The 23844-nt window shown below is 44.0% G+C and overlaps 1 protein-coding gene across 2 annotated transcripts in view; it reads right to left on the minus strand.

The window, feature by feature from the left end:
- ZDHHC8 (zDHHC palmitoyltransferase 8) overlaps positions 1-23844 on the minus strand; it is a 73369-nt gene that overhangs the window by 21044 nt on the left and 28481 nt on the right. For both annotated transcript variants that reach the window (XR_011905451.1, XM_072351470.1), the window contains exon 2: positions 3170-3291. Coding sequence is in view for 1 of the 2 variants with exons in the window: in XM_072351470.1 (XP_072207571.1) it covers positions 3170-3291 (122 nt within the window). In the remaining variant the exon portion in view is untranslated. The remainder of the gene's footprint in view (positions 1-3169; positions 3292-23844) is intronic.

Consider the following 23844-nt stretch of genomic DNA (forward strand, 5'->3'; position numbering starts at 1 on the left):
TTACTGGAAATAACAGAAAGTAATGATAAAATATCTAATCCAGTCAGTGCCTTGGATACAGGGGCACTGCATGCGCTCTTGGGCTTGTCAGAGAAACAGAGAGTGGTGGAAGTGATGGACTGTCAGAACAGGTTGTCCTGGCTGCTGAACACATCAGTGATCTGGGCTTGTTTCTGTACCCAAGGCAACACTCCCATAGGAGCACCAGGCAGCCAGCCCAGAGCCTGGACAAGAAGTGTTTGAGTCTTATCTTAGCCAGCAGTTACAGGCAGAATGGATGGGATGAGATGCAGACTAGAGTCAAAGAGGATCTTTACTTGTTTCCTTTTGACAGAGAATAGGTAGGTAGTTAAACTCTACTTAACACCTGGTTAAATGCTGCAGTGCAGCTGGCATAGACAGACTCCAAATTGGGAGGAAATTGATGATATTATCCTGGGAAGCATCAATAACTGTCATGCTGTTCTATATAAAATCTCTCTAAATGTGTTACCCTACAAAAATGATCAGATTTCCACCAACTTCACAAGGAGCTTTTCCTTTCATTTAGATGAGTCTGGGATCTGGCTCAGCTACAATATTTACCTTGCAAGAGTATTCTCTGGATTAATGTCTGTGCATGGAAGCAGGCTGCTGTACTGGCACTGCTCCCTACAATTCTCCTTCATAAATGATCAGTGACAATCAGGGGGAGCCAGACTCTAAATCCCTTGGGGCACTAACATTAATGCAGCCTTTGGGTTCTTCAACACTTCAAATCAGTCCACGCTGTACAATACACGTTTGGGAGTAGGAAAACAAGACACGAGAGTGGTCACACCATTTCAACACTTGTAAAAATACTGACTATGCAGTCAAAAAGTCAGTAAGTTGTACGTACCCATATACACTGGTATATGGTTGTAGGAACACATCGGTCTGACACACCATTGAAGAGTACTTATAGAATATTCACATAAAAATACTGGAAGTCAGTTTGTAGCTTGTATTTATCATTAGCCAGCAACAAACATCAGCAAACTCAACTCAGACTGTAAATCCGATTTGTCAGGGCAGTCTCATTATTCACTGAAAAAAGGCAACCAAATCTCCTGGTTTTATAACACGTCTCATGACTTTGGGCAGCTTCCTTAAAGGAATCCTGCCATTTCTCAAGGTTCTGTTTTTGCACTGCTTTGCTACTATTTTGCTTTTAAAGTAAATGTGTAATGATCAGAAATGTGCTAAAAAGCTTAAAAACCAAGATTAAATCTGCAGTTTCAACAGCAGAAAGCAAATAGATCCATCATATATCATTTTAAATCACTCCTACAGGTTTTGAACTCCTTGGGTTGCAGCTCTGTGGGTGGCGTGGGGTGGTGATAGCTTTTTTAGCATGCACACTTGTGATCTGAAATAACATCTGCTCCCCTTTCCTCCCAGCACTGGTATTTATAGTCTTTCCCATCTTTTCCTTATCAGATTGCTTCCTTCACACATCTACACTTTTACCCCCTCATTTTCTTTAAGTAATGACTCCCATCTCTTCTTGCATCTTCCCCACTCCCAACCTCTTCCAGACCAAGTACATGCACAGCACAGGGAGATAAGCCTACGGCAACAAGTGAACAGAAAGGGATGGAAGAAAGGCAAGCTGTAGGGCACTCCACTTTGCTCCTGACTCCTTTGTGTTAAGGGAACTGGGAATTAAAAGAAGTTGATGAGAATTACTTGATGGTTGGACTAGATGATCTTATCAGTCTTTCCCAACCTTAATGATGCTATGAATATTTCAAAGTTTCCATCTGATCTCCATATCCTTTTCTCCTTTAAATGTGAAGACCAAACTAAAGAGCTTGTTAGAAGTTAGAGAAGTCTAAAGGAAGGCGTGAATTCACAACATGCTCAGTCCTGATCACACTAGGGCACGGTAAGTGTCCGTCAGCAAGCTCCTCTTTGAGGAAACCACACTGCACAAAGATATTAGATTCCCAAACCAAGATGTTCAAAACTGAACAACATTGTTTCAGCTCTCCTCAAGCTGAAGGTACAGAGCCTGGATGCCATCAATAACCTCACACTCACAGCATATTCAAGCGTGGTTAGGTCTGATGAGAGGGAGGATCTGAAAAATGCATCAAACCAGCTAAAAGCTCTATGTGTTACATTTTAAAATCTCACTAGCACACATTTGTACCTTTCTGCACATCATCCTGCACAAATGACTGAATGTTGCCTCTACACACAGTTATTTCCTTTACTGGAGTGCTGCAGTGATTGCTCAGAGTTTCAAAGGGCTCAGCTGGAGGGAAGGGCAGCAGATGCTCATCATTGTGCCCCGCTACCTGGAGAAACCTGGCACTCACTATTCAGGGAAGCTGGCAGGGAAGGTACCTTGTTCTTGTCAGGTGCAATGGCAATTCAAAACAGCTTTTATATTCACAGAATAGAGGTGGGAAAGAATACCTTGCAAAGAGCACAGATCCACTGTTTTGGCAAGACTGCTTAGAGCAGTCTCTGATGCAAACTGCATGAGAATAATTACCGGAAGACAGATAAAACGAGGTGATAATTCTCCCATTAAGTTGTGTTAAAAGAGAGAGCTCCACTGTGGGTCCCATTACATGAGCAGAGCGATGTTTATCCTATTTAATCAGCTGTGTATCCATTTAATTGGAGCAGGGATATCTTTTAAATGTATACATTTCTAGACACTCTAAAGCACGTCTTAATCATTACCTTTTTTAGCATTCAGTGTTTACACATTTGTTCTAAGGCTTTTTGGAAGGAAAGTCTGCTTTGATGAAGATGTTTCAGAAAGTTCAGCCTCTCCTCCCCCCCCCACTACATTCAACTTCCTATTGTGAAGACAGCAACTTAAATCCAACATGCCAGCATGACACAGGGATGGCAACTGGAATCACATCAGTCAGGAGAGTTGCTCAAAGGAGAACGATGCTGTGCAGTGCTGTACCCTCAACTGCCAGCCCTGGAGAGTGCAAGGACAACTGACACCTCCCAGCTCAGAAGTTGGGAAGTCTCAGAAGCTCTTTGCTACTTTATCACCTCTACTGCCAGCTGAGGGTAAAAGGTAATACATGAACAAATTAAAAGTCTACAAAAAAAGATTATCAGAGAAAAGACGGGGGGTGGGTGCAGGAGGGCACCCAGCAGTCCCATTTTCTATTACCTCGTGGAAAAACTCCAGGATCCATGAAAGTTGCCATGCTGAAGTTTGCCAGCACAAACAAGAACACGAGCCCATTGTACACCGGGATGGCTGGGGAGATGGCTTTTGTCAGCCAGGGGCACCTGTGGGGGAGAAAAGTTATAGGTGAGGGCTCTTATGGCTACGTGGAGCAGTTTCTTCCCATTCATCACCATCACAAACGTAGTTTCATCCGCTCTCTGTGAGCCATTCAGCAAGGCTGGATTCACAATTTAACACCAGAAATTTCAATTGCCGGTTTCAGCAATTTACAGTATGCTGCAGCCATCCTTTGTACAGACGCTTTGTTCCACAGCACAGAAAGCACCAGCTGCTCATGTGGCTTGTGGGGCTTTGCAACCCTATTGCTGCTGTATTTGCAACCTGGCATTTTGCTTCTCTGTGTAAAAGCTGCATTCTCTTGTCGCATTTCTGTTTATTATGTACACTGCCTGGTTACACGGCTCAGTTCTCAGCTGGCGGAAAGCAAAACAGGATTCTTACACCCTTGATCACCACAGCAGGTACAATGTAGAGGACATCCACATCCCACAGCATCTTCCTGAGTGGTTTCCAACACTAAATAACAGGCAAAACCAACACCGCAAAACCTCTTCCTGGTGGAAATCTGGTCAGAGCGTGAGCTCTGCAGGGAGCAGCAGCACCTGGGAATGCTGAAAAGCAAGTGAAGGGCAACTGCCATGAGAGTGCTCTTCCAAAACACTGAAAGACACAGCACACCCAGAACACGTAACAGGGGGGCACAAAAGGACACGGAGAGAAACAAGGGGACTTTGAAAAGAGCGTGAAGAAATGCCAGTTAGTTACAGGACAGTTATGCTAATTGCAAAGATTATTTCCCATTGCAGAGGAGGGCACGACCAGGACAGGTAACTGGATCCAATGAAGTACTGCGTTCACTCACTTAGCCATTTACAGCCTCTTTAAAGATCACTGCTAAGTCCTACAGCAAGCTTATTTCTCTTTCAGTTTCCACCTGCCCTACCAGCAGAGACCCCAGCAAGCTGCTCAGTCCAGTCAGCAGCCACCATATGTATAAACCAAGCACTAACACACGCATTCCGGATCACATTTTGCCCAAGTTACATCAGCTGAATCGGGCTGTCTGCCAGGATGAAGTCTGCAGAGAGAAAAAACAACAACAGTGCAGACCCAACATCCTCCCAACTCTAATTCACACTGCTTGTGTTCCTGATGTGCTGTTTTGAACAGCTGAGAATGGTGTTACTGACCTTGAAGAGACACTGTTAAACACGTGTGCTCTTGTGCCCAGCATTAGAAGGACACCACATTTTCTCCCATTGCTTTGTGAGCAGGCAGGAAGAGATTTTTTTCTTACAGGTAGCTGCTAATTCACAGAAAGATTACATGAGAGACTCCCTCAGTTGATTAATGTACGGAAGAGTTAATGTTCTCATTTGTTATTTCCTTTGTCGTGTTCCCAACAAATACATCAAAATACTATGAAAAACTTGAGCCATAAGCTGAACTAAACAGCCCATTTAATGGGTAAATAGTATGTCTGAAAATACTTCATGGAAGCTGAAATCAAGGATAGAGTGAGTCACTGTATGTACTAGCCAGAAGGTCTGTGCACCATCCTTCCACTTTTTCTTCCCAGAATGTTTCTGCAGTACTAGATATTACATAAGATTTTAGATGGGTCTGAAGAGGCCTCATTTGTAAACTGGGCTGATCGATAAAAACAGATGTGAGATCAAGTCCTGACTCATAACTGCAAGATGGTCTGAAAGAGAAAATCAAACTGCTCATAGGACTCACAAAACATGATGCATCCCCTCTATCCTTCTCCTCTAATGCACACACAGTTTTAGCCACAGTAACAGAAACTGTAATCCACGTCTCGCAGGCTGGTTTCATTGCTATCCCGTCAGGCAAAACTGGCATCCAACCCTCTGTGCTCTGCCCTGAGAAGGAAGCTGCAGGAAGGTCTGGTCCGGCCCAAAGGTGCTCTGCTCCACACAGGTGGTGCTCCTCTCCCCACAGTCAACCTTCCAGGTAACCAGGCACTTCTCAAAGGCACTGCATCATTGGTGCTGTTCTAAGTTAGTTTAGATCCCTCACAGGAACCAGAAGCCCTGATGGATAACATTGCGATTCCTGAGGGGCACCAGCTGTGCTGCTTTGTGCTACTTCTGTAAGCATGCAGGACAGAAACCTTCCATGCTTTTGTTTACTGTTGAAATGAATAGCCAGCACGTGCTGCCCTGGCACGTTGCAGATAATCACAGATCTCACATTCTTCTGAATGAAGCACACAGTTACACAGGCAGCATTTTCCTCCTAATTACACTTCTTCGACAGAGCGAATCTGCTCATAACTCAGAGAAGAGTAATTTGGGGTGACAGACTTAATCTCATTTATCCTATTTGCTCTTGAAACTCTCTCCTAACAAAACAGAAAGTTAAAAAGATTAACAAATAAGATCACAAAACTTGATAGGTGTCAGACCAACTCATGCATCATCAACTGCCTTCCTCTGCTAAATTAAGCACCAAATAACCCTTTCTGCTCTTTCGCTTGGTGCTCCGGAGCAGGACACATTTGTGCCTTACAATTACAGTTCACCTAAAATTAAGTAATTGAATGGGACATTTTTCTTGAATCCTGCTGCAAATTAAGGTTTGGGGCTTTTGTCATCAGAACCTTACAAATGCTCATAGAAGCATTAGGACACAGAGGACAGAGCTTGGGATTTTAAGGATCAGCTTTTAGCCTTGGCACTGACACTGGCTTGCAGAAGGACTGAAATCCATCTCACTTCTGCTCTCCACCCTGGTTCAGCGTCACAGCTGGAGCTCAGGGTACCCCATGATGGAGGGCAGCGCTCGCAGCCTTTAGCAGCAGGAATCCAACACATCTCTCACGTGCTCCGCTCCAGGAGATTTGTATTTTCTTTTCCATTTTCATGCTCTCTACTTCCCTGAAATCACAGAAAATACCTTTGTGGAAAAGGCACAGAAAAAAAATGCTGGCTTTCCATTTTTGCTCACTACCAAAGATAGCTGGGAGATTACTGCACAGCTAAAAATATTTCACAAGGTGCTAAGTCAGGTTTAAAATGGCATCACTGGAGACTGTCAGCAGAGAACGTATCTGAGCGTCATAACCCACATGAAAGAGATGGGCAGGTCCTGGGACAGCTCAGGCCACCAGCTCGTTGCTCAGTTCTGCCACAGCAGATTCTGATAAATCATCTGATTTCTGTGCTGTGTCTTACTCATTGGCAAGATTGCTGCTAATACACTGTTGCCATAGCACTACACCCTCGCTGTGACTACAGCAGTTGTACTGATAGAAAGTGATATTAAAGTAAAAGATAACAACTCTGAATATTACATAAAAAGGGGGAAAGGAGAAATAAATGCTGGAGAATTTACCACTGAGAAACAGAAACTGATGAGAGAGGAGTGCAACATGGAGCAGCTCACGCTGGTAATGAGTGGGAGATGGAAAAACATCCATCCTGGGTTGCCAGATGCAGTTATCCATCACGGGAGGCCAAAAGAAGACCCATAAAAAACCCCATGAATTTCATGAGCCCATTCCTTGTGAAATATTGCTGGCTGGAGCCAGAGGTTCAAATCTATCAGCTGCTTAACTGTGTTTAATTATTCTCAAGGAATGTGCAGAGCTGAAATTCACTCAGGTTTAACAAAAAGCTGATGAGGTTTCAGCGAACTTTCCATTGCACCCTGGACTCAGTCCAAAGGTAAGTGGTTCATGACTGGCCAAGTACAGAGCAGAGGAGCTGTATCAATTAAGAATTCAACTTGAGATACAATGGTTCTTGGTGAAAAGTCTTATCTGGGCTATATATCACTCCCAAAATAAAATATACTCGACCTTTTCCACAAAGCTACTTGAAAGCTGTGGAGCACGTTCCTTTTCGCCCTTTTTAAATGTCTGCAAATATCTAAGAAAAGACATTACTGTCAAGTGAACTCATGAGGGAGAAATACTGAATAGGAACAACACCAATAACCAGCACTAAGTGACATGACCATAGGGACAACCATACCACCATCATCTTCAAGCCACCCAGTCATTCCAGGCCTACAGTGGAGGCAGATGGACCCAGCAGCCAGAAGCCTGGTCATGTTCTTACAAGGTCCACATCCAAAGTGACTTTACAGCACAAAGCTGCTCTTTGCAATGCTGAGGCCATTAAAGAGCCTCATACAAAGGAGGGGAAGGAAAATCCTGTGAGGCCATCACATTTATTCCATAACTTGAGAGAGCTGCTCAGGAAATCTACAGCTAATTAAGACCAGAGGTTCTTGCAGACTTGTCTGGATCCTGTATTGCCTTTGAAATCCAGAAACAATACCTGTCCATGGCCTGAATAACGAGTTTCAGAGCTGTGGTGCAAGTTCTTTCATCTGTACAACAGCTTGCTTATGCAGGGAAGGAAGCCAGTCCCTGTCTGAGATCTCATGTGAACAGTTCTAGATACCAACAGAATTACAGCATGTATTGAAAGCTTTCCCTGTATGAACTAGAAAGATTAGAGACTTCATATTCTACAGAAGAGATTAACGAAACAAAGACACAGAGGTATCTCTACAGCAAAGAGATAAAGAACATAGATAGGGTGAAGAGTGTAAACATTCTCACATTTCAAATACAGGAACAGACACATGATAATAAAACAAAAGCCTCTCTTAGAATCTCATCTGTAACTTCTCTCAGGGATACCCTCCCAAAGCAGTTTTATGGAACCGTGAACTGGGAGCATGGCATTTTACACCGAACCAGAGTATTTACATGGCTGGTATAAAGTGGCCTTAAGATATGAAGAACTGAAGAAAAAAATTACTTGAGCACAGATGTAAGAAAATAAGAATGACAGACAAGCTCTACATTTTAGCTATAAAAGAAACTATTCTGTGGAAGAAAGCTCCCTGTGGCTGCCTGCTTTGAGGCGTTTTACCCCTTCCCAAGGCAGCAGCTGGTACCAGCCACCTTTCCAGGAAGGACAGAGGAGAACCATCAGTGAGTCAGACTATTTTGGCAACACTATGAATCCTCAAACCCACAGACCTAACAACAGTGGTCAAGGTAACAAAACAGAATAGGACAAGCCATCTAGATCAGCACCCTGCTATCACAGACCCTGTGCTCACCATCTCGCCCGGCCATGCAGTGCCCTGAAACTAAATAGCATTTTATACTCCAAACCTCAATACACCGCTCTTTTCTCTGCCAGATGAACACCAGTAATAGCAGGGCAGAAGTGCGCCTCTCCCACACCATTGCACAGCCTGCTCCTGCTGCAGGACTCAGGCTGCCTGGGGCACGAGGCCACAGCTGAAAAATCCTTGCTCCTTCCAGCAGAGGGTGGTGGGACACACAAGCCAGTAAGCAAACATATAGGATTATCCTGAAAGCAAGAGATGTGTGTTAAAACCAAAAAACCAAAGGTTAAAACCAAAACCAAGGCTTCAACACCAGTAATGAAACAAAGTGGCATTGCCCACTGCAGTGAGCTTAGAAAATTAAAAGCATTCTTCCATTTGCACTCACTGAGATGAGAAAACAGAAAACATCAGCTTTCTCATCATCTTTACCCTTCCCAGTAATATCATTATCTCTATTCCGCCTTCTAGTTTTGGGCAGGAGCAGCAGTGTCTGAACAGCCTTTTTCTGACCCTCTCTATTTGAAGTCTGCCTTTTCCTTACACAGAGCTGTTATCCTCTCTCGAGTCTCCCAAAAAAATCAGTAACTTTCAGGTTCTATTTCTTCTTGTCTCCCTCCCATTATCCTGCAGCAGATTAAGAGGCTGAGCTGCAAAATACCAGCAGCAAAAGCCCACAGTGCTACTGCTGCTGCTTGCAGGACAGCCCTCAGGCACTTCTGAATCAGCAACTAAAAAGCCACTAAGACAGCAGCAGAATCAGACTCTTCACAAACAATTAAACAACCGTGTTCCTCAGCTTAGATTACAGGTTTCCAGTTTTAGCAGTGCAAGCCAAGCCTGAGTACTGAGCTTCTGCTGTCTACACACACAGCAATGCCCTCGTCACCTGACAGCATTAGGGCAGGCTTCTGAAGGCAGCTTCTCCTGCAGGTAAAACCTTATTACAGTACCTGGCAAAGACAAAAATGCTTTGGGGGAGCAATAAAAAAACTAAAATACAGAGTGACTGTCATATTAACTGGGTTTTTCATCTAAGTGATGAAACGCGGCAGCAGCATCTTAGGTCTAAATATTTCTGGCACCATGGGAAAGGCATAAAGGGAGCCTTCCAATATTTGGTTTGGTGCACAGGTGTTCAATTCAGGTTGACAGAAAACAAAATTACTTGGCTTGGAAAACATCCTAAGAGATATAATCTTGATTACAGAGACAGGGAAATGGGATTCAACCTGCAATACAGATTTGTTTCTTGTCAGTGCATTCTGAACTGCACCGAGATGGGGAACCTCAGTGGCAGCCACAGATGTGAAAATAATCTGTGCATTATTTGCTCTACCCTAAGCCCCACCATCTCTCAAAGACAGAGAGCACCTTACTCATACATTGCAGTGTACACTGGGTAGTTGCTTTGTCATTTTCCTTGTTAATACACCAGACTTCACTAAAAGTCAATGGGTTTGTGATCTGGGGGGGGGTGAGGGTTGATGTTTATTTGAAAGAATCCCAAAGTTATCAGAATAGGTGTAATTGTGCACTGGACCTGAATGCACTAAAAATCTTCCAACTGCGTTGCCATAATTCAGCAACAGTCAGGATTATAATTACTTGAGATGCATTAGAGACGCCTAATACACTTAATATACTCCTGAGCCAAAATAAGGCAATTAGCAGCTCCTGTACCAAAATAGAAGAGTATGTAAATGGCGTATGTGTCACCATCTGCTAACAATATGCTACAGGCAGATCAGTTCTGAAAAAAAGAAGAAAAAAAGGGGGAGAAAAAAAAAAAAAAAAAAGAGATAAAAAAAAAGATAAAACCTGTTTCCAAGAATCAGAGTGAACACTCAGCTTAAGCATTATACTTTCCAGATTCCCAGCTGGGAGCAGAATGAGAAGCATCAAGCATCTTATGATATAACTGTTGAGAAATTTCCAGGCCAAACTGTCAGGCAAGAAGTTTGGATACAGATCTGAACTACGGGATGATGTTGTGTCTGTGGAGTTCTTCCACCACTTCCAATAGCGATGGCATCTGTATGCGTACTATAAAAATAAACCCTTACTCCAGAACTTTGTTCAAGTTCATCCACTTGGGTTGTTCTTTCTTTTTGTCCCTTGATTTAATTTAAAGAGTAGGATCCATCATTGTGCTCCTCAGGAAAATATGAATATTTACTTCTTGCTAAACAGCTAACACAGCAGAATGGAAATAATGAACTGTGTGAGCTGTTCTGAATTAACCCCTCATTCCTCCTCCTCTTTGTCTCTCCATCCAGTATTTCCTGAAAATCACATGCCACAAGCAAAGCAGTTCTGGCTTACACCAGAGAATGCCTACAGCCCTGGGATATCGTGGCATTCCTCTTCAATACCAGACAGGCCCGGGGAAATGTGGAGCTGCAGATCACAGGGGAGCAGCCACAAAGACGCCTGTTTACTTTTCACATTATTTACTTTGATTTTTGAAATTGTTTGGATTCTCCCTTTTTCTCCCCAGAATGGAGTGTCACCCACGGAGGCACTTTAACACTCTATCGCCTCTTTAAAGCATGAAGTGGCTGCTGCTGCCTCAACTCCCTCCCTGGGGCTCCAGGCAGTCCACAGTCCCAGGGCCACCAGATGGCTGTGGTCTGAATGTGCCACTTCCAGCCAGGACCAGAAGCCATCACTGAGATAAATGACACTTAAGACTTGTTAGCATTTCTGAATTGCAAAACTCACCATTTGCAAAGGCCCCAGAAAATAGCCCTCCTTCCAAAGGTTACTGAAAAGAAAAGCAGAAGTGCCAGGCTGTGCCAGATCAGGAAATGTATTTGCCTGTGGTCTTTGGTAATTGATATGCAGCACCTCCTTCAGTGCTTCCTGCTTCTCTCGAATTCTTTAGTTTCTCAAGGACTTTTTGTGAATGTCATAGAAAAAAAAGGCTTGAGATAATGAGATGGTTATCCTCACACACAGCCATAGAGAAAATAAAGTATTCTCACTCTGAACAGCAACAGATGTCAAGAGAGCAGAACCCTGCCATGAGCTCTTCCACTGCAGCAGCACAACACGGGGTTAATGTGAACCCAGAGCATTGTAACAGCTCCAGAAACAGTCCCAGCACTCAGGCTGGCAGGGCAGCACCCATCTCTGCAGGCTGCGGCCGTGCTGCCAGCAGTGCTGCCCTGCTGAGAGGGTCAAGCAGAACAGATCCACTTTCTACCAGGATTTTGTTTCCTATGCATTCGACTCAATTCCAGACACGCCTTCACAAACACACAGGCATGGAGTTGTTCAGATTACGTATCACCTCGTGTTGCTCATTTACAACAGCACAGACAGTGACAAAGAAATAACTTCAAGTGCTCAGCTCCCTTCGAACAGAAGAAAGCCTGCACTGGGGGGCTAGAGGACTCATGACTGGCGTTTCCTCCGGCCCACCATGCACACACAGCACACAGCACTGAGCAGCCTGCAACACGCAAAAGCTCAGCCTCCCACCCTGAGCACAGATCACGAAGGCAGAACCACTCTGAAACATCTCTCTTGCAAATTGTTGCAATTTCCCATCTGTCTTCAGCTCGGTTGACTTCGCTGGGTCCACAAGGGACGATTTACAGCATTCATTTTGGATTAAGGGTTCCTAAACTGTGACTCAGGCGGCAGAGCAAATGATTTGCAGCTGTCCCACAAAGGCACACTGCGCAGCGATGCCATCCCGCTGCAGCTGTGCCAGTGGTCCTTTGCAGCCAACACGACTGCCTAAGTCAATGTCACCACTCATGCCAATGCCGGAGGCAAACAATACTTTAAACAATAAGGCATTTTAACTCTGCTATAAATACTAAATTTGCAAAGGCAGCCATTTGCTCACAGTTTGTTCCTGCAATCTCTATTCAATAGCTTTTATTTACATAAATGCATAACCATACACAGTCCCACCCCTCCCAGGTCTGCGAGCACAGGCAGGTGGGGAGAAGTGGCAGCTTTACATTGCAGTACCTGAGACACACCATGAGGCTGCTCCCTTGGGAGCTGCCACATGGTGCCTGTTAGAAAAGTGACACACAACCATGGCACCACAGAGCATAAGAAGCACTTGTGCATTTTACTCTTCCGTTCCTATAATCTCTTCTCAAGGGTATCAACCATAGGACAGTTTCACTGCAGAAGGATCTTTAGCAGAAGAAGATAATGACAGAAGCAACCCCTGTAAAATGGGTATTAAAGCCAACTACAAGCCAAGACAGCAACCTGAAACTGCTTTCAAGGGAATTCAGCCTTGACAAACCAGCACCTGCATCAGGCTGTGCCATGGAATGCTTGCTGACACTTTAGCAGACACATTACTCATAGTGTAGACTGATTATTGCTTGCCCCTTCTATTGACTTTGAAAAGCTGATAAAATGCAACTTTGGCTGAAAACAGCACGCACAAATCTGTACCTCTAAGGTGAAGACACCAGTAAAACTATTCCAACTCACAAATCTTAATGTAAAGAAACACTGCCCTGAGGGTACACTAATCTTCCTCCACATGCTGTAAAGTTCTATTATTTGTCTTTAGCAGCAGTGATCTTAAAGAGTACAAAATTCATAGTTAACAGTATAGACTGTAGATAGAGGAGAGTATATCTCAAGTTTCGATATCATTAATAACCCCCATACAGCAGGTTGTGAAAGTTCACATACCCTACCCTGCCAAGCAGAACAATCAATTCTCACACCCAGACCAAACTGATACACAAACACTGCCAGCACTCCCTTGAACAAAGATGAATAAACATAGTTGTTTGCTGATGTTTTTCTTCCCCACAAGTCCTCCTACCTATGATCAAATGTCTGCATAACGGCAGAGCACACTGGGATGCTCACCCAGCTGCAGTCTGTTGGAATCGATCGTCATCCTTCTGTAAAAAAAAACAACTGTAATTTTGCTGACATGATTCAGAGCAAAGCATGTCCTCTTGTAGTCACTGTGTTCAGAAAGATGAGTACACATCTTTAACTTGATCTGGATCAACGGCCATCTCCCTTTATAAACTAACTTGTATATAGCCAGCCTGGTACTAAAATAAATGACATCTAAGAGAACCACAGACCACTAACAGATTGGATCTAGAACTTGAAAACTCAGGTATCTGACACACCGTCGAAACAGTCAGCACTGAAATTATGTAAAAAGGAAAGTGATCCCTAACTGCAGATCTTACACCCAGGTGCCTCTTGCTTCCCCTTCACCAGGCACATGGCCCAGTCATTGACAAGTATGTTTTCCCACTTCAGTTTCTTGGGAGTCTCTATTTGGCTGCGCATCAAGCCAAATGTTCATTTTGCTATCAACATAGCCAGGGGGCTCAGAGATGCTAGCCAACCCTTGTTCAACTGGTGTTACTGTTTTACAACATGTCAAGCTTGGTGATACTGAAAGGAAAAGACAATAAAAAGAAAAATTAATCTTGTGATTAAACACAACACTTTGGATCGCTGGCTGCTGCTGCTGGCACTACTCCACTGTCTCTGAGGACAGGATAGAACCTGTCTGCTGTCTTCAACAAAAGGATTTTTATACAGCGAGGGTCTCTTGCCACAACTGATCAAAATGGGCAGCTTGGCAAGAAGACCTGGAAATCATCAGTTACAGCTTTGTTATGCCCCAGCTTAAAGCTGATGCAGTCCTGCTCCACACTGAGATGACCATGCAGAATTTCTGCTCGTACAGAACATCCACATGTCGTGTCATATATCGCGACATTCACAGCATACAGAATTCACAGCAAATTTATACGACTTAGATTTGATTTCAAGAGATTTGCACATATCAACTCAGAGTAGTTTGTTTTGACATCCAAATCCTCAGGGCTTGCTTAGCACCTGCTCCCTCAAAAGCAGGCTTATGTGCCATTGAAAGATTTGCACTGGCCCTTTGGAAAGGGATTAATTGCTTTTCCACTATGAATATTTGCATAGGAGACTGTGTTAATTATGTCAAAGTCTGCGGCACCTGCCCTCTAGCATAAAGTGTAGTTCTTACGGTCAGTTACAAAACGTCCATTTTAATACATGTTGAATACTAAAGTTTCAATTAAGCTCTGCTTACAAAGCTTCCCTCAGGGAAATTCAGATACAGAAATCTAATCACTTAAAACAAGAAAGCTCGTAAGCGTGGTCAAATCAGAATGCGTTTCCAAACTATTCATCATCACGTGCACAGCTTGCCAAAGGAACATGGCAGAAACACCGCACCTTAAGCAGGAGGATCTGCTTTTTACGTTATCTGCAAATGGATCCCACCACTCTTTCTACACATTCATCAGCTCAACCACAAAATATCATCACTTTAGATATGAAATATACCCATAGAGCTTAGAAGCACAAGTACTGAATGGTCCTCCCTGCTCCCAAATGCTACCACCTGTGACAGATCATGTGAGCGACCAACGTAATACCAACACCAGCAAAACCACCAACGAGGTACTCGGCTGTCTCCTAACAAGTGTGATGGTGTAACTGCTAAGGATACCTCTGCTTCCCAAAACTCATTCCATGAAAACCTAATACAGTCTAATCCCTCACATACAGGCAAGAGAGTAATCAGAGCATTGTTCGTATTATTCACAGGGTAAGAGCTCTTCTGATTCAACCCTGATGCTTGAAGTGCCTCACAAGAGACAAGAGGAAAGACACAAAGATTATAGTGTAGGTAAAAGGCCTTCACAACAGCAATAGAAAGAAAGAATTTTTTGCACGTTGAGCAACTAATCCCATTTCTGCTGATAAAACCCACTCCTGCTAAAGGCTAACATCACGCATGTAGAAAATACAAACCTGAATAGGATCTCCTGCAACACAGAAAGGCAGAAACCCTCAGGTTCTCAAACAAAGCCAGCTTTGGGCCTGCTCTGGAGAGGGTTGGAAACCGAGCAACCCCATTTCTATCTTCAGTGTTTGCTTTCCTGTAATTCATCAGTATCTCTGCACTGTGTTCATATCACTTTGCAAATGCTCCATAACACGGACTGGCCAGGCTTTAGGACAGTTGAGAAAACTCAAGTGGAAACTGCCTAGATGTGCTTGACATCTCGTTTCCAGGCTGCCTGTCATGTTGGCATTAACAATGCAATGGCAGTTCTACTGTGGAACAAATTCCTTATGAATATGGATTCGTCAAACTGAAATGTCTAGGTAATAAAGATGGCTGGAAGACACAAACCCACAAGCAGAATTATATGTAAGATATTGCAAAATACTGCCACAATTATAGAATATAGCATTTTAACATCTTTGTAAATCTCAAACGTGAAAAATAAGCATTCAAATAATACAGCAGAGAACAAATGAAGCATTAGGAGATGCAAATGAATGAGAATCACAGACACATCAACACTGCACTTTATTAGTGCACTACATTTTCAGGTTGCATAAATAATCACACACATATTCTGTGGCTGCACTAAGCCACTGTGACAACTATGACCTTATTGTGGCAACAAAATGACAAGAAATCCCCAGAGCCCCAGCAATGTTTTGACACCACAATCCTGCAGCTATCTCCACAAGCAATTAAATGAAAACGCTGCCCTGCCTCCTGCTACATCCCACGGAGCTGCAGCCGGCAGCTCATCCTGCCTAAGAAAACACTGAGCGTGTATAACCAGTGGCTGACAGCTGCCAATCAGCCCCAGCTCACTCCCAGCAGCTTCTTGAAGCGGTCCAGATAGATTTGCAAGAAAAATGCTATGCTGTATTCCTGTGAGCATGTTAAAGACAACTGTTCCACATGGCTTAATTCTCCTGAAATGGACACTTAGATTCTTTCATGGGGGAAAAATAAAAAGTGGAGCTGTGGAAGATGCCAGATTGCTTTCTATGCCAGCCCTTCCTGTAACCCCAGCACATGCACAGAAACTGGGACATGCTGCACTGAACACAGCAGCAGCCACCAGGAACATCCCAAAGGGGAAACAGGCAGGTGAGGCTGGCCGGCCTGCTGCTTGCAGTGACTTGCTTAGCTGGCAGCACAGCCCGCTAAAACGTGTTGGTGATGCCATCTAAAAAAGCACTGGGAAGAGAACAAGAAGTAAAAGAAAGTAGTAAAGGGAGTAGGGAGTAAAGGAAAAAAAGTTGTTAAAACAGACGACCTTGAATTAAGTGTGCAAAGGGACAATAAGTGAAATCAGAAGGAGTGACTGAATGTAAAGAGAGAAGCAAGGAAAAAGCACACGGAACAGAAAGAGGAACTGAGGAAGGCAAGAGTAAAAGAGGCTGCAGAAAGTACTGCCGGAATGGAACGTGTGGGAATTGATCTTAGATCCTTACTCGGGGTTTTGCCTCTTTTCATCACGCTTTTCTACTACAAACAAAATCATTTTCTGAAAGTATTAAATCACGTGGGCATCAAATAAAGCAGTGCCTCGAATTCCTGCCTGGAAGGCCTATGCTGTAGTGTTTGTAGGCTCAATCGAAAGGTAAAGTTTGCTGATTGACAGCCAGCCTTTTAAATTTCATTTGCTCAGAGCGTACCAGAAGCATCCAACACTAATACGATTTTAGCAAACATAGCAATCATTTGCTTTGATTTACAAAGGTCACCAGACATCAGTTTCAATCTCCCACTGCTGCCCGTTCGCCAAATTCTGCTTTCAGAAGACTCATTTCAAAATGTGCTGGGCTTAATTTCTTATAACGAGCAGTCCGGAGCCTTTAAGTCTTTACTCCAGAAGAGTACACTAAAAAGGCACAGCCTTGGTTCTCCTTTGCTACAAGGTATCGACTTGCTCCCATCTTGCAGCAGGAGTTAAAATGTAACAGCAAGTGATACCTTGTCTCACCCAGCAAGTGCAGAGTAGGTGGATTGTGAGTCTCATTTATAAATATATAAACATTTCCATAAATATATAAACATTTCCAAATTTCAAAGGGGAAAATGTGATTTAAGCACGAGATCAACCTCCAAATTGCTCAAACAATTACAGATGTTTCTTACGTGTCTGACCTAAGAGGACTGACTGTGAAACGTGGACTTAACCAAACCACCACGACTTCCTCCACAATTCATCCATCCAGAGAAGAGGGACCAGAGGAGACCCAGATTTTCGGGTCATGACACAAAACTACAAATCTTGGTTCTCGTTTTACGATTTGGAAAACATTCAAGCACGGAGTTTGTCAGACTAAGTTTAATCGTGTGTTCCAGCTTAATGGAGCAGAAGCAACAATTGTTTCCCTGCCTTAATGTATTCTTATCTTTTTTGTTCTGTGCCAGCAGCTGCAACAAAAAAGCACGCGGCCAAATTTGCAAAATACTGAAAATGCAGCTGCTAACACTGTAATGCACAACAGCCCAGATGAAGTACCTTTTCCCTTTCACTTTACTACTATTTAAGTCTGCAGAGCTCCCAGCACAGCAGGAGGCACTGCAGGTGGCACACCAACTACTGCTTCTGAATCCTCACCAAGGGACCACGACAAGAAGAGGATGGCTATTCACAGCCAGCCAGCCTGATACACAAGGACTGTAGTTTGTCCCAGTTCCAGAGAGAGCAGAGGACAGGGCTTGGTTTTCCTCCTGTTGTCTGGACAGGTGTGCTCTGATGTCCAGTTTCTTATTCAGGATCAAACTGCCCCAAACTTGCTGCCTGACAATTCCACAATTCCACTGTCAGATTGAGGTGGGGGTGCTGCTAAGAGAATCTGCCAAAATAGCCACTCACCCAACTCTTCCTCTCAGCTGAAGGTCACTGTGCCTGTGACACTGGTGTCATTCAGCCTGAGGAACCCGTGTTGGCTGCTGCAGTTGAAATTGGTTATAGCAGAGCAAATCTTCTTGTATGGCAGATGACTTGTATCCACTGTCAGCTCCTCCCCAGTAACCAGGTTAGGTTGCTTATTTCTGTTGGTTTCTTAAAGTACTGCTTCTGTAAACCAGAAAATTAGCTGTACACCTCACAGCAGACTATAGCTTTTTCCCTCCAAAATTCGACTTCCATTACAGTTTGCAGTCTTCTCTTGACTTCCCTGGCTGGCAAGGCAACAGACCACTGCCTCCTCTTTGGATCCTTTTTTGCTTTCCTCATCACGAAAAAAAAAGGAGTCTGGCCTTTCTAATTGGTTGCACCTGTGTGAGATTTCTCCCAAGCAGCAAAATCACTGCCAGGGAAATAGTTTTTGTAACCACACTCTGGATCTTCAAGCAAAAAAAGTTTCAACTGCAGCCATAATTGTGAATCAAGAAATTGTTTTTGGTAATCTTACAGGATTGCTTACAAGTCAACTAAATGTCTATAATTACTGATATATGCTTATCAGAGATTAAACTTAATTAAGATTTCAGTTGATTATCCAAAGCCTCGGAGACTTCTTAACTATGCTGAATGTGTTTATTACAGCTACTGACATAAATCAGTTTATCTTGAGCTTATTTCACATAATTAAATCCTTCTCTGACAGATGTTGTGTTTGTCAGAAGTGTCTGATGCACAGTTCTGAAGATTTGTTTACCCCAATGCAGTTAAACACAGCTCCAAGTCCCAGTTCCTCTATTTGTTGTGACGGTCCTTTCCCTATCATTTTTCTCTCTTGACGAGCCTTTGCATGCGTTCCCTACCCCTGCCACAATTAAGGCATTACCTAGCTTTACTGACAACAGTATGAACAAAATTCAAGGCAGTAATTTAGCTGTGATGAAATCACCCTACTAGCAGTGCTTTCAGGAGCTGTTTGCTCCAGGATCCACCATGGACTGCTGGAAGCTTGGAAGCTTTCCTGACTCTCAGCCACTGACACAGCATATCCAAATGTACTGGGGCTGTGTGGGCCTTTGGTGTAAGGTGAGCTTAAAGGAAAAGACAAGCTTAAATCTTTCTTCCTGATGTACGTCTTGTGACTAATCATCTATTTTGAGTATTAATAATGAAATTATGGAGGAGTAAATGTTCATTTCCAAATGAGGGAGAAGAAAAGGGCTCCTCCTAAAAAAGCCGATTTTCTTGACAATCAATATTTCCCTGTGAAAATTAAAGACCAGTTCTTGAATGAATGAACTCTTCCATCACGACTCCAAAAGTAACTGACCATAAATCTAGCTTAAAATGGTGGTAGGCTGGCTCCCACCACTGGGATTTATGTTCTAACACGGAAAGACCTCAGTTTAAACCCACAAACTCTTTTGGGGTCATTGCGTAAGTGCTTTACATTTTCAAAAGGAGAGATAAGAAAAAGCGTAGGTCCAATCGTCTGTTCTGGCTTTAATAAATAATAGTACTAAAAATCTATGAATCACTCTCCACTTCCTGAGTCAAAGCTTCCCAGAATCATCCCAAATCTCCCTCCTCCAGCCTTACTCTAATAGAAACCCCCCACAAAGTGAATTGAGGAAACTGAGTGCTTGTTTGCAAGAAGTTTTCCCTCCCACACAGCAAATGTTTTTCCATTCTTTGAAAAATACTGTTTTCCTTCCCTAAATGGGGCACCACATTACACAGATACCCCTCCGTGTGAACAGACAGAGGCAGGAATTGTTGTTTCTGGGAAGGAGGGCAGCCTCCCAGTGTGGTGACAGAGCCTGACACAGCTGGAGGAGAGCATTACCTGGAGAATCACCAATTGTGAATAGACATTCAGTGACACACGTGCTGGAGCTGCGCAGCACTCTGCAAGGTAATTGTACAGACTGCTTCCCTGGGAAGTATGTTTCACACAAACACACACAGTCATCTCCTGGGAAACCTCGTTCTGCTTCATTTCTGATTGCATCTGAAATCCTTAATGGAGTATGTGACCCAGCCTTAAGACAGTGAGACAAATCAGGTGAAAACATAGAAAACAGTTAGCAGAAACCTATCCATTTCAGATCCATTTCAGCCTTCCTCCAGCAGAAGACCGGGCAAAAACAAAAATAGGCTCTAATAACACTGAAGATGTCAGGGAAAAATCATCCCCAAGGACAGGAGAGGAGCTGGAGTCATAAAGGCAAACAGATGGTAGAGAATCAGAAAACCCTCTGTTGGATTCCAGCTCCTCAATTAACTTTATATTCTGATGCACACTAGAGAGAGACAATCTAGATGTTCTCTTTATGAGCCAGAAACAATCTCTCACCTTTGTTCAACCTTCCATGATAATCACCCAAAGAATCACTAGGCTCCATCACACAAAAAGCAGGATGCCAGCCCCTCTGGGCTGCACGTGATGGGTCTTCCCCACCACTGCTCTCTCTTCTCTGCTCCCAAAGTCACCCATAGCATTACAGCCCAGTATGCAGTTCTTCCAGGGGTTGTGGTGGATTTACAAGGCACACACTGTGGTAGCTCTGAAACCAGCAGGTTTTTTTGGTGAATTCTAATTCTTGGGAAAGATTTTCATGTGACATCTCAGAAGGCACGAGGCCCTGTGTGTGTCTCCAGGTCACTGAGCTAAGGATCTTGTCATTTGGGCATCGCCCCCGAGAGATGTAACCAAAAGATCAAGCCAGGAGACCAAGGTTGTCTTTTGACAGTAGAAAAGAAACACAAACTTTAGCATATGCTGCCAAGCAGATGTGAACAGTGAAGATAAAGAAAACACCTACAGCATTTCAAATTAGGGTTTAAAGAGAAAGAGCTTAAACCAATTTCCAATTACATCACCAGACGCAGTGAATTAACACTGGCTCTGACACTATGACTAAAGGTATGTATGCAAAATCAGCTGGGAAGGGAAACAGGGTTACTCAGGTCAGCACTAGTTGGATTACTTCTGCAATCTACAATCGGTCTTTGGGCAACACAAACAGTGCCAAAACTCCACGTGGCCAGTTAGAACTGGGCCAATAAGGGAGGACAGCTGTCCAAAGGGAGCACAGAAGCAGATTCCAGCAGCTTTGCTTGCGGGCTCTATTCACGCTGCTCAGCTCCACACAATGCAGCCTGGCAGCCGTTGCCTAACTAAATTAGCAGCGTGTCCCTAATGAGCCTGCCTGACAGTTCAGTATGCTGCCATTAACCAAGCAGTCAATGAGACCTCATAGGCCTCTCCCCACCGCATGCTCAAGCGATACACTTGTGTACAACTCAGCCCAGTGTTGGCAATCAGGGAGCGCACAAAGCAATACACAAAGCAATACACTATCTGCAGGTACAGCCAAATTTACAGCTCTGCTGTCCAGTTTACCGAGTTTAGAGTTTCTATGAATTAGCACAATTAAGCCCTGGAGAATATCCAGACTTCAGGACATAATTCCCACACAGAAACATTGGAGAAAGTCTTTCAGTATTATTCCTTCAAGACACAAAGGAATTCCAGTGACACAGCACAGGATTTTTTCCCCTTCAACCTGATACAGCTTAAAATGGAACACCTCTATTGACTGATGGGAACCTCCCTTGAGGTATTGTATGTATAATGTTGTGGAATTCATCCAGCTCCACAACATAAGAAAGCATCCAGAAACAAAGCTAGGAAAAGAGTATGAGGAGCCCCATACAAAAGTGAATAGCACCTTACACTTGTTCTTTAAAATTCATTCTATTTACCACCACATGGCTGGACAACCTCTCACTTCCCAAGCCCCAGATTGCCCCTGTCCCGTTGCAGTTCCCATTCAAGGCCAATGACTCAACACCTCAATGGGGAAAACAGTCCAGGCTGAAATTCATACCCAACAGGATGGGAGAATGCTGAGCTCGTGGTGAGGAGGAAGGAAGGCAAACCCATTAGCAGGCAGAAAGGAAGCACATTTCAATAAGGCTCTTTTGTCTTTAGAAAAGGGAAAGCAGGCAGTGAAACACGTTCTCCCCTCTACACAGTTGTGTTTATGTAGACTTCTTGCTCAGAAAAATGGTTACTTTCTGTAAAAAACTGTACGAAGGAAGAAAAAATACAGAACTGCTGAAGAAAATAAACCTCCCAAATGAGAAAAATAACTCAGCTCTGTTCAGGAAAATATCTAAATATTTGCACCTTTCAAGCAAACAAGAAGAGTCCAATATACAACAGGCAGACTGATTTTTACTGTGTATCCCTTGAGCAATGACTGCGCATCAGACTCTGCGAGTGGCAGCACACAGATATGGGGCACTGCTTTGCTTTTCTGTCCCCAGCACATAAGAACAGTCATCCCAGAGGTTTCTCTGGTTGCCTGAGACCCCATCAGCTCACAAGACCCCTTCATTATGTAGCTGCCCAGCTTGCAAAGGAGAACTCAATAGAGAGTAAAAGGTGCATCTGGGGAGGATACAAAGGGAAGCTCCCCAGGATAGGGCCCTCAGCATGCTGCACAAACACAAGACTTAGTCTTTGATGCATTTGTCTTCCCCAGATTTTAACACCGCTCCAGCAAACCAGCTTAGAGCCCTGGGAGTTGTATGTGGTGCCAGCGGTCCTGCTTGGGAGCCGCACTGCAGGCTGTGGGGCCACCTCACACACCGTGCAGAGCAGCACCGCTGTGCTGATGTCCCCGCATGCACGTGCCTGGAGAGATCTTCAGTATTGCAGCACCTCCTGCAACTGTGCCCATCCATTTCCTGCTTTTGATGAAAACTCAGCATCCTGGCTGCATGGGAATTGAGCCTGAAAAGCATTTTTTTCCTCCTCCACCTCGCTCTATAAGAAATTGGGCGTTAAAGTACAGCTACCAAGCAAGATCACAGAAGACCAAGTATTACAGGTTATCAGATTAGCTCCCTTCCGTCTGACAGCTCCAGGAATAGGAGCATGACGCAGCCACCACCAAACAAAAGCTGTGGTACTTCTGTGCTTCCATTCATGGGTTTCAAGCAAGGAGGCCGTGCATGAGCACGAAGCAGCCCACAGCGGGCTGTGCCACATAGCACCTCTCAGCACACTGCAAATGCAGCTCAGCCACCGTTCGTGCCACTGCACACAATGCATGCTTCAGAGAAGCATCAAACAAAAGGAGATTTGTGAGATAATGCAGTGGAGCAGAGCAGAATACTTAACATTTTGAGAAAGACAAGGGCCAGTGAGCGGAGCAGAGGCACACACTGAACAAAACCCTTCAGGACAGCCTGAAGCTGCCCACATTACCAGCTACAGGCCTCCGCTGCCAGCACGAACTGAGGCTCGATTGTGCAGTGCTGATCAGAGGCTTTTGCCAGAGCCTGGTAAACTGAAAAGCTTTCTAAGTTCACAGCAGCATGCGTGTTCACTCCTGTGACCTCCGCACCCTCCCCTGGTACAAGGATCTTCAGGAAGAAAATTGGCAGCCTGAAAACGCAACAAAGAGTGGGACCAGCACTCCTCTGAGAGCAAAACAGCTCCTAACAGCATCTGGTGCCCTCATGCTTTGCTGGCGGAGGGTTCTCCTCTGCAGATTTTGGCTCTCCACCACAGCTGGATAGTTTTCTGGCTACAAGAGGTGTTAATTTCTTTAGCCTCACTACAATCACTATTTTACATTAGAGTCATCCCCTTCCAATTAACCCTAAAACATACTTCTGCTTGAGCTCAGAGAAGCAAATTCTCTGCCCAGCCATGCTCCAAACAACTGGCTT

This window comes from Excalfactoria chinensis, chromosome 16 (assembly GCF_039878825.1).
Source record: "Excalfactoria chinensis isolate bCotChi1 chromosome 16, bCotChi1.hap2, whole genome shotgun sequence".
NCBI classification, from domain to species: domain Eukaryota; kingdom Metazoa; phylum Chordata; class Aves; order Galliformes; family Phasianidae; genus Excalfactoria; species Excalfactoria chinensis.